Source organism: Vulpes vulpes, chromosome 14 (genome assembly GCF_048418805.1).
Source record: "Vulpes vulpes isolate BD-2025 chromosome 14, VulVul3, whole genome shotgun sequence".
Lineage (NCBI taxonomy): Eukaryota > Metazoa > Chordata > Mammalia > Carnivora > Canidae > Vulpes > Vulpes vulpes.
Genome location: NC_132793.1, coordinates 134,049,695 through 134,063,730, shown reverse-complemented (window position 1 = coordinate 134,063,730; position 14,036 = coordinate 134,049,695). Strand labels below are relative to the sequence as shown.

At 40.1% G+C, this 14,036-nt stretch overlaps 1 protein-coding gene across 4 annotated transcripts in view; it reads right to left on the bottom strand.

Annotated features, from left to right (window-relative positions):
* Positions 1-14,036, bottom strand: part of PPARGC1A (PPARG coactivator 1 alpha) — a 641,509-nt gene that overhangs the window by 291,693 nt on the left and 335,780 nt on the right. For 2 of the 4 annotated variants that reach the window (XM_072737984.1, XM_072737985.1), the window contains one exon: positions 9,550-9,717. The exons of the other annotated variants lie outside the window; for them this stretch is intronic. In XM_072737984.1, the coding sequence (XP_072594085.1) occupies positions 9,550-9,618 (69 nt within the window). In that variant the 5' untranslated portion in view covers positions 9,619-9,717. The remainder of the gene's footprint in view (positions 1-9,549; positions 9,718-14,036) is intronic. 4 annotated transcript variants of the gene reach the window in all.

Below are 14,036 nucleotides of genomic sequence, written 5' to 3'. Positions count from 1 at the left end.
GAGCACAGGTTCGGTTAAGGATAAGACAACAAAGGCCTCCAACCCCATTCATGATCTGATGCCATGCAGATGGAAGACCCTCCTCCCAGCCTCCCAGCCTGTCATGCCCATGATACAACTAGCCACTCAACATTTTTTCACACACGTGCCAAATTTATGCTTTTAGTTCTTTGTTCACAAGGCTCTGTCTGACTAGAATGCCTTTTCACCCTCTCCACCACCTAAAAAGCCCTTACTCTCCCCCTAAGATCCAACTCAGTGATCTGCAAGGTGAAAATAAACAATGAGGTGTCATCCCAAGGTCTCTCCCAGCCTATAAGTCAATGATATGTGAATTTAAGAAGTATATCAAACAGTTTACCTTCCTTGAACCATAAAGCCATTCCTGGTGCCCTGAGACATAATTCCTCTTGGTCCTCCGAACTTCCACCCCACATACTGCTAGAGTACTGGGCATACCACATTGTAATTAGATGCTCATTTATTAGTTTATCCTTCCAAGTGGAGTGGTACAGCTTGAGGGCAGGGTCTGCAACTTATTTAATTTTTTATATTATAGAACAAAGAGTTACACGGCCATAACTATGTGCTAACCACTATTCCAAGTGCACTGCATGTATTTATCTATTTAATCCTTACAACAACCCTATGAGATAGATACTACCATTATCTCATCTTGCCCATGAGGAAACTAAGACATAGAGTTTAAACAACATGCCCAAGGTCATACAGCTGGTAAGCAGTGATCCATGATATGAACCTGGCTCTTAAATGCTACATTATGCTGTTTTTACTTATCTTTGTACCCTCAGTGCTTTGCCCAGAGGTCTAGTATTTAAAATGTGGAGCTCAATAAATGTGTCTTAGCTAAAAAAATGAATGAGCAGATGATCACTACTGGTTAGCCCTAGCTGAATTCTCTTGAAAAGTTCTAGGCTATAGAAGTTAAGGGTAATGAGCAGACTTGGAGAAGGTTCAGAGAAACTCAAGAAGATGGAAATGAAGAATTATACCTAAGCATTTAGGCTGCTTAGCCTTGAGATGCAAAAGCTAAGGGCTGCTTTCATAATTATCTTCAAGGCCAGGAAGGCTGATTTCTGAGGACAGTGACTGAGCTGTTTTTCTCCACCTCCAGAGAGGATGAAGAAGCAGAACTGGTCCTACGCTACAAAGGGTGCCATTTAAATCCACCACAGGGAAGAATTTCCTTAACCTAAGAATTGTTTGTTAGACATAAGAATGAGCTACGGAATGAAGATGTATAAGGTCATCTATCTTCAGCCTCTGGACTTGCTTCTGCTCAGAAGCAAGAGCACGTAGGGTGAAAACAATGACAGGCCATCTCAAGCTCTCTTCTAACTTTATGAAGCCATGACATTTGAATCTAAGAAATATATCAGCAGTTTACCTTCCTGGACCAAGTGAATGAATGATTGAGTAAATGAGTCCCACATAATCTAAAAGGCAGCAACAAAAAAAAATCGCAACCAGCAAGGAAAGGAGTCTTCCTAAACATATCATTGTGTCAGAAATGTAACAATAAAGGAAAAAATGGAACTTGTTTTCTAACTAACCTAAACTTACATGTTCTACCTTCAAAATGTTTCTTGCTAGGTCCATTGCAGCTTTGACATAAAGTTATAAGTGCTCAGTCTACATCCTCAGGTGCCAACTTTGACCCAACATCACCATTTAATCACCTAATAGATGACTTTCATATCTTGAAGTAGATTTCCCTAAACATGAAGTAACCTCAAAATGTGAGTCACTATTCCATTGATCCCAATGTAAGTTGCTTCAAATATTTAAAAAATGAATCCTTTCTTGAGAACAGAAAATACCATCAAACCTACTTATTTTCTTTCCTACATAGAAATCAAAACACAAATAGTGTTTTGGAATTGGAAGAGAATTGGAAGAGGGACAGAGTACATAAAATTATTTCTGTATTTGGCATCATTTCAATGACACGATTCTGATTTGTTTTCAGTTAATAGAAATAAAATCTTACACTTGTGTGATGCTTTGCAGCAGACAAAGTTCTTTCAAACACAGTATTTCACTGAGTTTTTACCTGGGAGGTAGGTATTTTGCTTCCCATCCTACAGAGGAAAAAAGAGCTCAGAGAGGTGAGGGACTTGCCTGAGGCCACACATTGAAGACCAGTAGACCTTCCCCAGTTAGACCTCTAGCTTCCAGGCCTACCATTTCCTATACATCATAGTCTGTTGGGAACAGATCCACTGAGTATTGGGACAAACTTGCTAGAAATCTCCATCACCATAAGCAACCTTTGGGGGTGCTAAAGAGTTGGCCTGCCCTACCTTGAGAAACTCAGCTAGTCCCATAATCTTATGAGACCTATTGAACTCAGAGAGAGACAAGTAGAAGACACTGTTATGTCTGCCTTACATAGGGCATATCTACCATTAGTGAAGTAGGAGCACCTAGATTCTAATTCAGGCTTTTACTGCTCAAAAATCATGCATCCCTTGGACTTCACGCAGTATTCCAAAACTGTAATCATCAAGACAGTATGGTCCTGGCACAAAGACAGAAACATAGATCAATGAAACATAATACAGAACTCTGAAATGGACCTTCAACTCTGTGGTCAACTAATCTTCGACAAAGCAAGAAAGAATATCCAATGGAAAGAAGACAGTCTCTTCAACAAATGGTATTGAGAAAATTGAACAGCCACATGCAGAAGGATGAAACTGGACCATTTTCTTACCCCACACACAAAAATAAATTCAAAATGGACGAAAGATCTTAATGTAAGACAGGAATCCATCAAAATCCTAGAGGAGAACATAGGCAGCAACCTCTTTGACCTCAGCCACAGCAACTTCTTGCTAGACACGTCTCCAAAGGCAAGGGAAACAAAAGCATAAATGAACTATTGGGACTTCATCAGGATAAAAAGCTTTGGCACAGCAAAGGAAATACTCAACAAAACTAAAAGGCAACCTACGGAATGGGAGAAGATATTTGCAAATGTCTTATCAGGTAAAGGGCTAGTATCCAAAATCTATAAAGAACTTATCAACTCAACACCCAAAAAACAAAAAAATCCACTCAAGAAATGGGCAGAAGACATGAACAAACATCTCTCCAAAGAAAACATATAAATGGCCAACAGACACATGAAAAAATGTTCAGCATCACTCAGCATCAGGGAGATACAAATCAAAACCATAATAAGATATCACCTAACACTGGTCAGAATGACTAAAATTAACAATACAAGAAACAACAGATGTTGGCAAGGATGTGGAAGAAAAGGAACCTTCTTACACTGTTGGTGGGAATGCAAACTGGTCCAGACACTCTAGAAAACAGTATGGTGTTTCCTCGAAAAGTTAAAAAAATGGAACTACCCTTTGAGCCAGCAATTGCATTTCTAGGTATTTATCCAAAGGATACAAGCATAGTGATTTGAAGGGACACATGCACCTCCATGGTTATAGCAGCAATGTCCACAATAGCCAAAATATGGAAAGAGCCCATACTCCACTGACAGTGGGATAAAGAAGTGGTGTGTATATATGAATATATCATATATATATGAATGTGATATATGAATATATCTTATATATATGAATTTTACTCAGCCATCAACCATCAAAAACAATGAAATCTTGCCATTTGCAATGACGTGGATAGAACTAGAGGATATTGTGCTAAGTGAAATAAGTCAGTCAGAAAAAGACAAATACCATATGATTTCACTCATCTGTGGAATTTAAGAAACAAAACAGTTGAGTAAAGGGGAAAGGAAGGAGAAATAAAATAAGATGAAAACAGAGAGGGAGACAAACCATAAGAGACTCTTAACTCTGGGAAACAAACAGGGTTGCTGGAGGGGAGGTAAGTGGGGGGGTGGGGTAACTGGGTGATGGGCATGAAGGAGGGCACTTGATGTAATGAGTCCGGGGCATTATATGCAACTGATGAATCACTAAATTCTACCCTTGAAACTAATAACACAGTATATGTTAACTAAATTGAATTTAAATACAAATATTTTTGGGATGCCTGGGTGGTTCAGTGGTTGAGCATCTGCCTTCAGCTCAGGGCTTGATCCTGGGGTCCGGGATTGAGTCTCACATCAGGCTCCTTGCAGGGAGCCTGCTTCTCCCTCTGCCTGTGTCTCTCTCTGTGTGTGTGTGTGTGTCTTATGAATAAATAAATAAAATCTTTTTAATTTTTTTAAAAAAATAAATAAATAAAAATAGTTTTTAAAATTATACTCCTTCTTAAAAACTTGGCTCAAATGCCATCTACTCTGTGAAGCCATGCCTACCACCTAGCACCATGGACAGACATCATCGTATGGTGCTTACAAACTCTGGATCCAGTCTGCTTTGGCCCAGGCCTCAGGTACTAATTATGTGGCCCTAAACTCTCTGAAACTTCCTCATCTATAAAATGAAGATGCTACTCATAGCTCTCTAATGCCACAATGATAAGGATTCTATGAGTTAATATAAGTAAAATGCTTAAAACAGCTCTTGACACAAAGTAAGCTCTTGATCAGTGTATTCCTAATATTATTACCCTGTCTGAGAATCTCGAGCCCTCACAGGGTTTTGTTTATCCTCCTAGTATAAAATACTATATTACTCATATTTATTATAACTCCCCCTCACTCTTTGGTAGTTATTATCTACCCCATCATGAGCCCAGAGACCATCTTCTCTCTGATAATCTCTTTTTAGATACTACCACCCATATCCACCTAGATGCCCTAAAGAAAAACCTAGGGGTCATTTGACTCTTCCCATATCCTCACACCCTGCATCAATCAATCACCAAATCTTGAGGCTGGCACCATCTAGATATTTCTGAATCCCCCTTCCATCTACATCTTGTTTCCACAATCCAACCTACCCTCACTTAAAATAGTGAAGCAGTCTCTAATCATCCACACTGAAATCAGAATGGTCTTTATTTAAAAAAAAAAAATGATCCTTATGTCAGATGTCTGCTTAAAACCCACTCATGGCTCCCCACAGCCATTTGAAGCTGTTTGGTCTGGCCACACAGGACCTCTCTACTCCCTCCTTGTCTAGACTCATTTCCCACCATTCCTGCCTCACCATGAAAGGCTAGACCCACAGGACAACTGGCTGCTCAACACATTAGAGTCTCTCCCCTTCCTATCTCTGACCCGTTCTCTCTCTTGGTCTGAATTCTCTTCCTCCTGTCTGGCTCCAGGCATTTTCTTTGTTTAATTAGCTCCAGTATTACCTCTTCTATGAGACTACTCCTTAGGGTTTCCATGATACGGAGCATTTTATGGCTCTTCTATAATCATAATGACCTGCAGCACTTGCCCCACCATGTCCTCAAGTTCAAGGACATTGTCTCTAGCCACTTTTTCACCCACTTAACTGTGGATGTGCTTTGCACATAGTAGGTATTCAAAGAAACATCGAATAGCTAAACGCATTACATAGACAATAGGCAGACAATAGCTGACACATATAGTGCACGCTGTGGGTCACTTAACAGCACTTACTGAAGTGCTCTTCTCAGCACTTTCCATAAATTAATACATTTACTCCTCACAACAACCTTATATGGTAACTAGGATAATTATCTCCATTTTGCAGGTGAGTAGAGGATGACACTGAAGAAAGGTTACAGACTTTACCAATGTTACCTAGTCAGAAATTGATGATATCAAGTTTAGAACCCAGAAGACTGGCTCTGGATCCCATGTTCTTGACACTTAGCTACGGCATCTGTCCAGTAGAGGTACCATGAGAAATAAAGATACTTCGACACAGATAGAATGGTCTTGTCCAATTTTATGGCTGAGAAAGTTGAAGCATAGGAAGTTCATGGAGAAGTGGCCCAGAGAGAAGAGAGCTGAAGCTGGGAGTGGTATTCCCTGCCCCTCGCTAACCAGCCGTGGAACTCGGGGCCATCACTCAGCCTCCCTGGGCCTTGGTTCTTCAAATTCTTCCAGTGCAAAATCAGAGCCAGATCGTGTCTCAGCTTTCTTCCAGCTCACATTTGCAATTCCCTCAGTTCAGCAAGGTTCATCAGGGTTGAGTGTGTGCCAGTCTCAGTGCTAAGTGCAGAGATACGAGGGCACACAAGCTGCGTCTCTGCCCTGAGAAATTTATCTTCTTGTGGGGGAGACAGGCACAGACAGACAATATCGACAGACAGAGTTCAAAATGGCCCTTCTGCAATTACATCGGTTATTTTAAAGGCAACAACCTCAAGGTACAGTGTTATCGAGAAACAAGTCATCTGCCTCTCAAGATCTTTCAACTGAGAATTGCTCAGAACAAGAACGTAGCACCATGTCTCCTTCCACCATCCCTCCTCACTCAAGCACAATCTCCTCATTTTACACGTGAAGAAGGAAAGACATTGCCTTAAGTAAGTTTGCCAGGGGTCAGATGGCTACCTGGTGGCATAAGCCATTGCCACCTCTGTTCCCTAGATTCTCCCATAGCTGAGAAGGAGAGGCAGGAACATTAACTTTGACACAGCCACTGCTGGTTTTCCAGTACGGGTTATATGCTTAAATGGATTTTCAGATTTACAGTTGATTCTAGAAATTGCATCTACTTCATTTCCAACTCCACAGGTAAGCTGGTTCATTTAAAGCAAACAGCACCCAACTAAAATACATTCTGAAGAAGTGAGTGAGTAAGCCATTTTTGCTCAACTCTTAATTTAAAACACAAACACAAAAACAAAACAAAAGTAAAAAAAAAAAAAAAACTTTTGGGGGACTTCTCATAGACCAAATCCCATCACATCATTGTGAGATGAGATAGTTAAAATATGTATGATCAAAATGTTATTTGAAAATACACTCCAAGAGGCAGCCTTGTGTAAGAGCAGAGGCCTCAGAGTCAGTCTCAGTGGGCCCACATCTCTTTTCAGCATCTTAGCCATTGTGTGACCTTGGGCACATTCCCTAATATCACTGAGTCTCAGTCTCCCCATCTGTACAATAGGATCAAATAATATCTGTCTGTCAGAGTACTTTTAAGAATTAGAAATGTAAATTCATGCCTGGTATAGGGTAAGGGTTAAAAAAACAAACTATTAAGAAAAACATTTTATTAAAGTCTTAATGATTCAGAGATTGATTATTCTATTAGAAGATTGTCATGCTTTCTCCTTTTCTTCCTTCTGCTTCCTTCCTGCCCACGTCACAGCTGCTCATAAACTACTATTCCATGATATAAAAAATGAGATAAAATTCAATTCAGATCACACAGCAACAAAAGTGGAATTGGCATTGGATTCAAACAGGCCTGAACTTGAGCACTGGATGGCTTTCAACAGGTTATATAACTTCCACGAGTCTTCATTTTTTCATCTATAAAATGGAAGCAATCATATCAACCTTCTAGGCTGCTTATGGAGATGTGGACAAACACATACATACACACACACGTAGGCATCTGCATGCACGTACACACGTGCACACACACATACACTCACACACAGAACCCCTACCACAGGGACTGATAAATAGTAGGTGGATAGGAAAGTATTGGATCATTTTCAGTAAGAAATGTAGTACTTGGCTAAACTAAAGCTTCAACATCACTCACAATTTGTTTTAAAATCCCAAATTCATCACTACCATGGATGGCTAAAGGAAGTCATTCTCACAAAACTCTTGCATCTGGTGCCATTAGCTTTAATTTCCTCCTTTGGGGACAGCTTGACTGTCAGCAGAAATGGGGTGACTTTGTGCATATGGGAACCTGGCATGGCCCCACTGATGACCAGAGGGTGGGGGCAGCAGGCAGCGCTCAATGGGGGGGAAATAGGTGAAGCTGGAGCTGACATACTTGACATCATTTCCATCCATTGCATTACCAAGAGTCAAAGAGACCAAACCAGAGAATAGAATGCCCTTTTCATAAGCACTACTTCCACTACTGAAGAGCTTCCGTTATCCAATGACAGGGGTTGACCAGTATATAGGATTGCATCTTTAGAAGCAAGGAGCAAAGAGGGCATGTGCATTATTTGCCTCTGGGAAATTACTAGGCTAAAGGTTCATGGGATGCTGACATTATAAAACACGTGCTTTTTTACATAAACATTTGGATATCATGTTTCTAATTTAAATATTTTGTCTACAGAGATCTCTGAGTCATCTGCTCACATCCTTCCTTCTTTAATCCTCCCTTGAGGCAAAGACTATATATAAAATGCATACTTTCTAAAGGAAAACTCATAAACAAAAGGCAAAAATCCTAAAGTCACAACCACCTACCATAAAATATCTGAATATTTGTTTAGACCCCCTGGAGACCCACCACATGACATTCTCAAAGTAGCATGCAGAGATTCATTCTGTATCCCTTCCTACTTCCTAAATAATGCTCCCACTCAAAGTGGAAGGACGCCAATTTCATGGCAGGCTGGAGGATGTTTTTTTCGGAAGCTCCTTACTTAACATCACATTGCTTAGAACAGAACATACCTGTCAATATCAGTGCCATATTTCTCTAGAATTTCTCCTGCAGAGAAATTTTATGCAAACTTTCCCTCTTTTTATAAAAAGAGAGAATCATTTTTTTATAATTGATGTTGAAAATCAACTAATTCCTGAATCACCATTGTTCTGTGAAACTTTCTGCCATAGACAAAATGGAAAATCACAGTTTCACTTTATCCGACACCACCCAAAAGAAACGCTTCATGCATGGAAGTGTTCTTTTTCCATAAGGCAGTGGCATTTAAGAAAAAAAAAGCTCTGGCATCGCTCTTCAATATTGTTGTCTAATTAAATAGCAATGCAGTGGATGCGTAAAAATATGCATTAGAGGTGTGTAATGTGTAATGTGAAGAAGAGTAATCAAAGCCATTCAACAGGATTTAGGAAGGGATTTCAGTTGGCAGCTTACGAGACAGGAGCATATAATTTTGCTAATTTGAAATAGGTATTGTAACGTATAAACATTACTGCTTTGCATATTTTAATGAAAACTGCCTCTACACCAAAATGAATCCTTTAGCTTGAACTCTCTGCATACCACGGAGCTTCTACCTATTATGAGTTCAGCATAAATAAGAAAGGCACGCAAGCTGCATTAAAAGAATGGTCACCTCATTAAAATAGGTTAAAACCAAGCCCCTTATTCCAAGCTACTATAACACCATAAAGTAAGTCTGATGACAGGTGTTGTATTAAATTTTTATATTACAATGAACTTGTACTCACACAAACCAAATCTGCATGTTTCCTTTGATATACACCTGCAACTTGTTAATTCAAGGGCCTTTATTAAGAAAGTATAAATTTAGCAACATCTATAGATTTGTAAAACTCTATTAGCTTGCTTGAGAATATGGAGTAAATTCATTTGGAGTCTTATTTGCATGGTTTACAAAGAAATGGAAATTAATGAAGACTTTTCCCAAATGGATGTGTCTGCAGATAATGCAGTTCTGCAAACAGGCTGATGCGAATTACCTACGCTTGGGCGAAAGAGTTGAGAGAAAGAGACAGAGAGAGATCTGGGTCCGTCCGGAGCTGAGGACATCACTTACCTGCCAGCTCGCTTCTCGCTGAAGGCCTTTTTTCCAGTCTTCTTCCAGCCTGGGGGAGGTCTCATCCATTGCTGATGCTGCTTGCACAAACTGGATCCGCCAGTGGCTGTTACTCCCTTTCGTTGCAAGCCTTTACCAAAGCGGCAGCGAAGGCAGTTCAGGGGCAGACTGTCATGGAGAAAATGCCAGGCCAGAGGATGAGGGATCGGGCAGGAAGAAGCCACATGGGAATAAATTTGGGATACACGGGGCTACCCTGACAGCTGCCAACTGGCCAGGCGAGAGGCCAGCTCAGCCATTGAGAGTCCAGAGATTAGGAACAACTAAACTCCAGAGCCAGCGGACAATGGGTCATTCTTATGCTTCTGGCATAAAGGTCAGAGAAGGGAAGTGTGAAGGCATGCTCTATGCCCTGGAAATATGCATTTCTATGTGTGCTCCCATCTTCTCCTTACCCCAACACACATCTCACACACATGCACACACACACACCAGAATTTGCATTGTTCTGCAGGGTTGCATCAATAGGCTGGAATATCCTGGAAGTAATAAGCTCCTTTACATAGAAGCAACACATTTCATTTGAACACATCTCCCCCAGCACCATATGAATCACTCAGCAGCCAGTAAACATGAAAAATAGCAAGCTCCCTGGGGTGAAAAATAGACTGATCCCTATAGTTGAATCCTGAGCATCTAGAGTCCCTGGTTTCACCCCATGGGATGTTTTGCCACAGACACTCAACCTTGACCATGGACCACCACCCTTTTCCCAAATCATTATCCAAAATGATCAGAGGTTTCAGTTCGGACACAGACTCCTCAAAATGTGAGGTTAAACCAAACCAAATCCAACCAAACTCTATCCTGCTTCAGTGGTTTCTCACACAGAATGACCCTCTCCTGCTGTTCAGAATTGATTACCTATAGTTTTAAGACGTGTAGCTGGGGCTACTGTCAATAGCACCTACTTCTTTTCAGTTAGAACAGTGGTTCTCAAACTTGGCTGCACAGCACAAACAACTGGAAAGCTTTGTAAAAATACTGTTGCCAAAGCTTCATCCCCTTCAGAACCCAGGATTAAAATCACAGAACTCAGTTTTGAATATCATCTGAGGTTTCTCGAATCTAATCACTCTTCTGTTGCTTGAATCCCCACAACCCATCAAACAATGCTTATACCATCATAAGTGGTAAACTCACCCCCTCCTGAGACAGTCTTATTCTATGGTTGATAGCTTTGTCCCCAAATGAATCAATAGCCTTCCCCTTGTCACTTCTATAACTGCACTACTCTTTAATTCTATAAGGAATAAGACTAAAAACTATTCTGTAGGACGACCCTTCAAAGATCCAAGGACAATAGTGGTCCATGCCTCAAGCCTCTGCTAAAGGGTTTCTTTTCCAGGTGAGATCTTTCTATTTCTTTAGCAAACCATGTGAGAGGCCCTTGGGAATTTTTTCATCCTGGTTACTAGCCTCAAAAATACATTCCACTACCTCTGGTGATAATGATTGTAATATTCCAGAAGCCAATATAGTATTTCTGCTGTGATCGACCATTGTACACAGAGCCTAATTATCACATACCTTATTTGGAAAATCCTCCTCCTAATAATAATAATAATAACAATAATAATAACTATAATAACAGCCAGCATCTACTGAGCATGGAACTTGGTGACCAGCACTGTTTTAAATGCTTCATTAGCCTTACTTCATTTATTCTGTATAAAGATTCTATGAAGTCATCATTATGCTCCTGATTTATAGATGAAGAATTCAAGAGACAAAGATATCTGCCCAGGTTATGGGCCAGGTGTTAACTCAGATCTGACTACAGTGTTCTAGATCCCTACATCATGCCCTTTTACTTGTGCAGTCTTGGATCACATCGCCTGCCTTGACAATCACACTTCACTGATACGATGTCACTGTCAGTTAATGCACATAAGTTTCCTCATATCTTCAGATTATTGATGAACATGTTTTGTAGACTAGAAATTGCCATACAAGCCTAACTTGCCATTACTATCCTTTTAATAACCACAAGACTATCTTTTGCACCTCACCTCTAGCAAAACGGATAAATGCAAAATCCTTCCTTTACTCGCTTGGCTTCTCTCTTTTATTGAGAATATTCAGATGCTTCTCCAGAGGTTATCCTGAGGTGTAAAAAGAGATGGGCCAGAAGCACAAGGGTCCAGAATATTTTCCCAGATGCTAGACTCAACGGCAGCCTCACCAATCATCAGTTCTTCCCTCTCTCTGTAAACACTTTAGCAACAGGACCCTATAAGGAACGCTGGGAGCAATCAGTTTTACCATTTGAATCACACCATCTGCAAGGCAGCTCAATCAGTTGTTATAGAAGGCAGGACACAAAGTGGTTGACTACAGTCTTTAAAGTCGAAAGGACCTAGGTTTGATTAGCAGCCCTATTATGATGTAGCTCTGGATCCCTGACCAGGTCACCCAGTGCCTCAGAACCCTAGTTTCCATGCCTAAAAAAGGGTGGCATTATCATCTCAGTTAGGCATTTTATTGTTTTCAATATCTGATTCTCTTTTATTCCAGTCACACAGCAAGACTGAATTGCCTTAAACACCTTAAAATTAACCATAAGCACATGACTTGTTTTGACCAATGAAATATGGGAAAAAGGATGGGTATCACTTCCCACGGGGAGGCCTTGATCACTGGCACTTGACTGTCAGCCCACCTTCCCCCCGTAATGCAGTGATCACGAGGCATGTGTTGATAAGTTGTGCCTTAATACCAAAGCAAACCGGACGGCTGAGCTGACTCATGGAGAATGGTTACCTTGGAGAGTAACCCGGACCAACAACAGACACTATGGGAACAAGAAATAAACTTTCAGGGTTGTTTGTTCCCTCAGCATCACCTAGCCCACCCCGGCCAATACACCATTCTTATTATTCGGAGTCATTGTAAGAATAACATGAGACAATCCACCTAGAGCATTTATCACAAGCCTTGAGTAAGTCTGCAATATAATTTTAAATAGATTCCATGACAAGCCAAGCCTGTGCTACACATGTCTCTCCAGTCCAGTATTTCCCCTTCTTTTACGGCCTGCATTTCTCCTACTCATAAGCTAGTAGCATTAAGCGTGGCCATTTCCACAGATGATGTAGAAATATGAATTTTAAAAAGAAAGGGTAAAAGTGTTCAATAATGCAGTGTCACTCTGTCTCAGAATGCAAACTCAGAATAGCATGACTTTAATGCTACTTATCATTTAGCAAGGAAATTAATGAAAGCAAAATGAAGCATCAAATAATAAATGTGGCAGAGTATAAATTCGCTACTGATAAAGTACATGTCTCCCAAATGTAAACATAATGAGAACATACGTGAATAGAGGAGCTTATTAAATAGCATAGCTTTTATTCACTATTCTTAAATCAAGCAACCAAAAAAAGAATTAGTTTTGTTCCCACCTTTGTAAAATGTTTTCATTAAAGGGAAGTTTTGACTGTGAAAATAAAGTATAAAGAAAAGTAGAGATAACACTCTGGCCAGATCACAGCACTGACATTTCAGGACACAAATTTTAACCTGCTCTGGGACACCACTGGGAGAGTCTTTTTTTTTTTTTTTTCTTTAAATGGTTTTCAAATGCAAGTGTTAATAACTATGACCCATGTCATGCATTGTATTATGTCCTCCCACAGAGATATGTTGGAGTCCCAACCATTAGTACCTCAAAATGTGACCTTACTTGGACATAGGGTTTTGACAATGGTGATCAAGCTAAAACAAGGTCATCAGGGTGAACTTTGATCCAACATGACCAGTGTCTGTATAAAAAGGTTGAAAGTGTACATAAAGACACACACATGGGGAGATGCCTTGTGAAAATGAAGGCAGAGATAGGGTGATACACCTACAAGTGAAGCAACACCGAGAATTGCCAGCCAATCATTATTTTTCCCTCAAGATAAGCAGCTTATTAAGAATATGCTGACTAGGGATGCCTGGGTGGCACAGTTGGTTAAGTGTCCAACTCTTGGTTTTGGCTCAGGTGGCGATCTCAGGGTCAGGAGATGGAGCTCGTGTCGGGCTCTGTGGTTGACAGTGTGGAGCCTGCTTGGGAGACATTCTCTTCCCTCTCTCTCTGTCCCTCCCCACTGTGTGCTCTCTCTCTCTCTCCCTCAAATAAATAAATAAACCTTTTAAAAAAAAAAAGAATATGCTAATAAGAAATAGAGTTTTAGAATTTGTAATATTTCCATACAGAAGAGTTATAGTAAAAAAATTTTAAAAAGGAAAAATCTATACAAAATGTATCATCAGTCAATCCTGTCTCAAACCTAAGGATATTTCTTTTAGTTTATACAATAAAAATGGGTTAATACTTCATTCTAAGAATTAAAAGTCTAGAAAATAAAGAGTTTTCCAGGTGAATTAAATCATGCATTTCAGTGTCCAATGAGGGTATGATATGGCCATAAGTTCAAGTA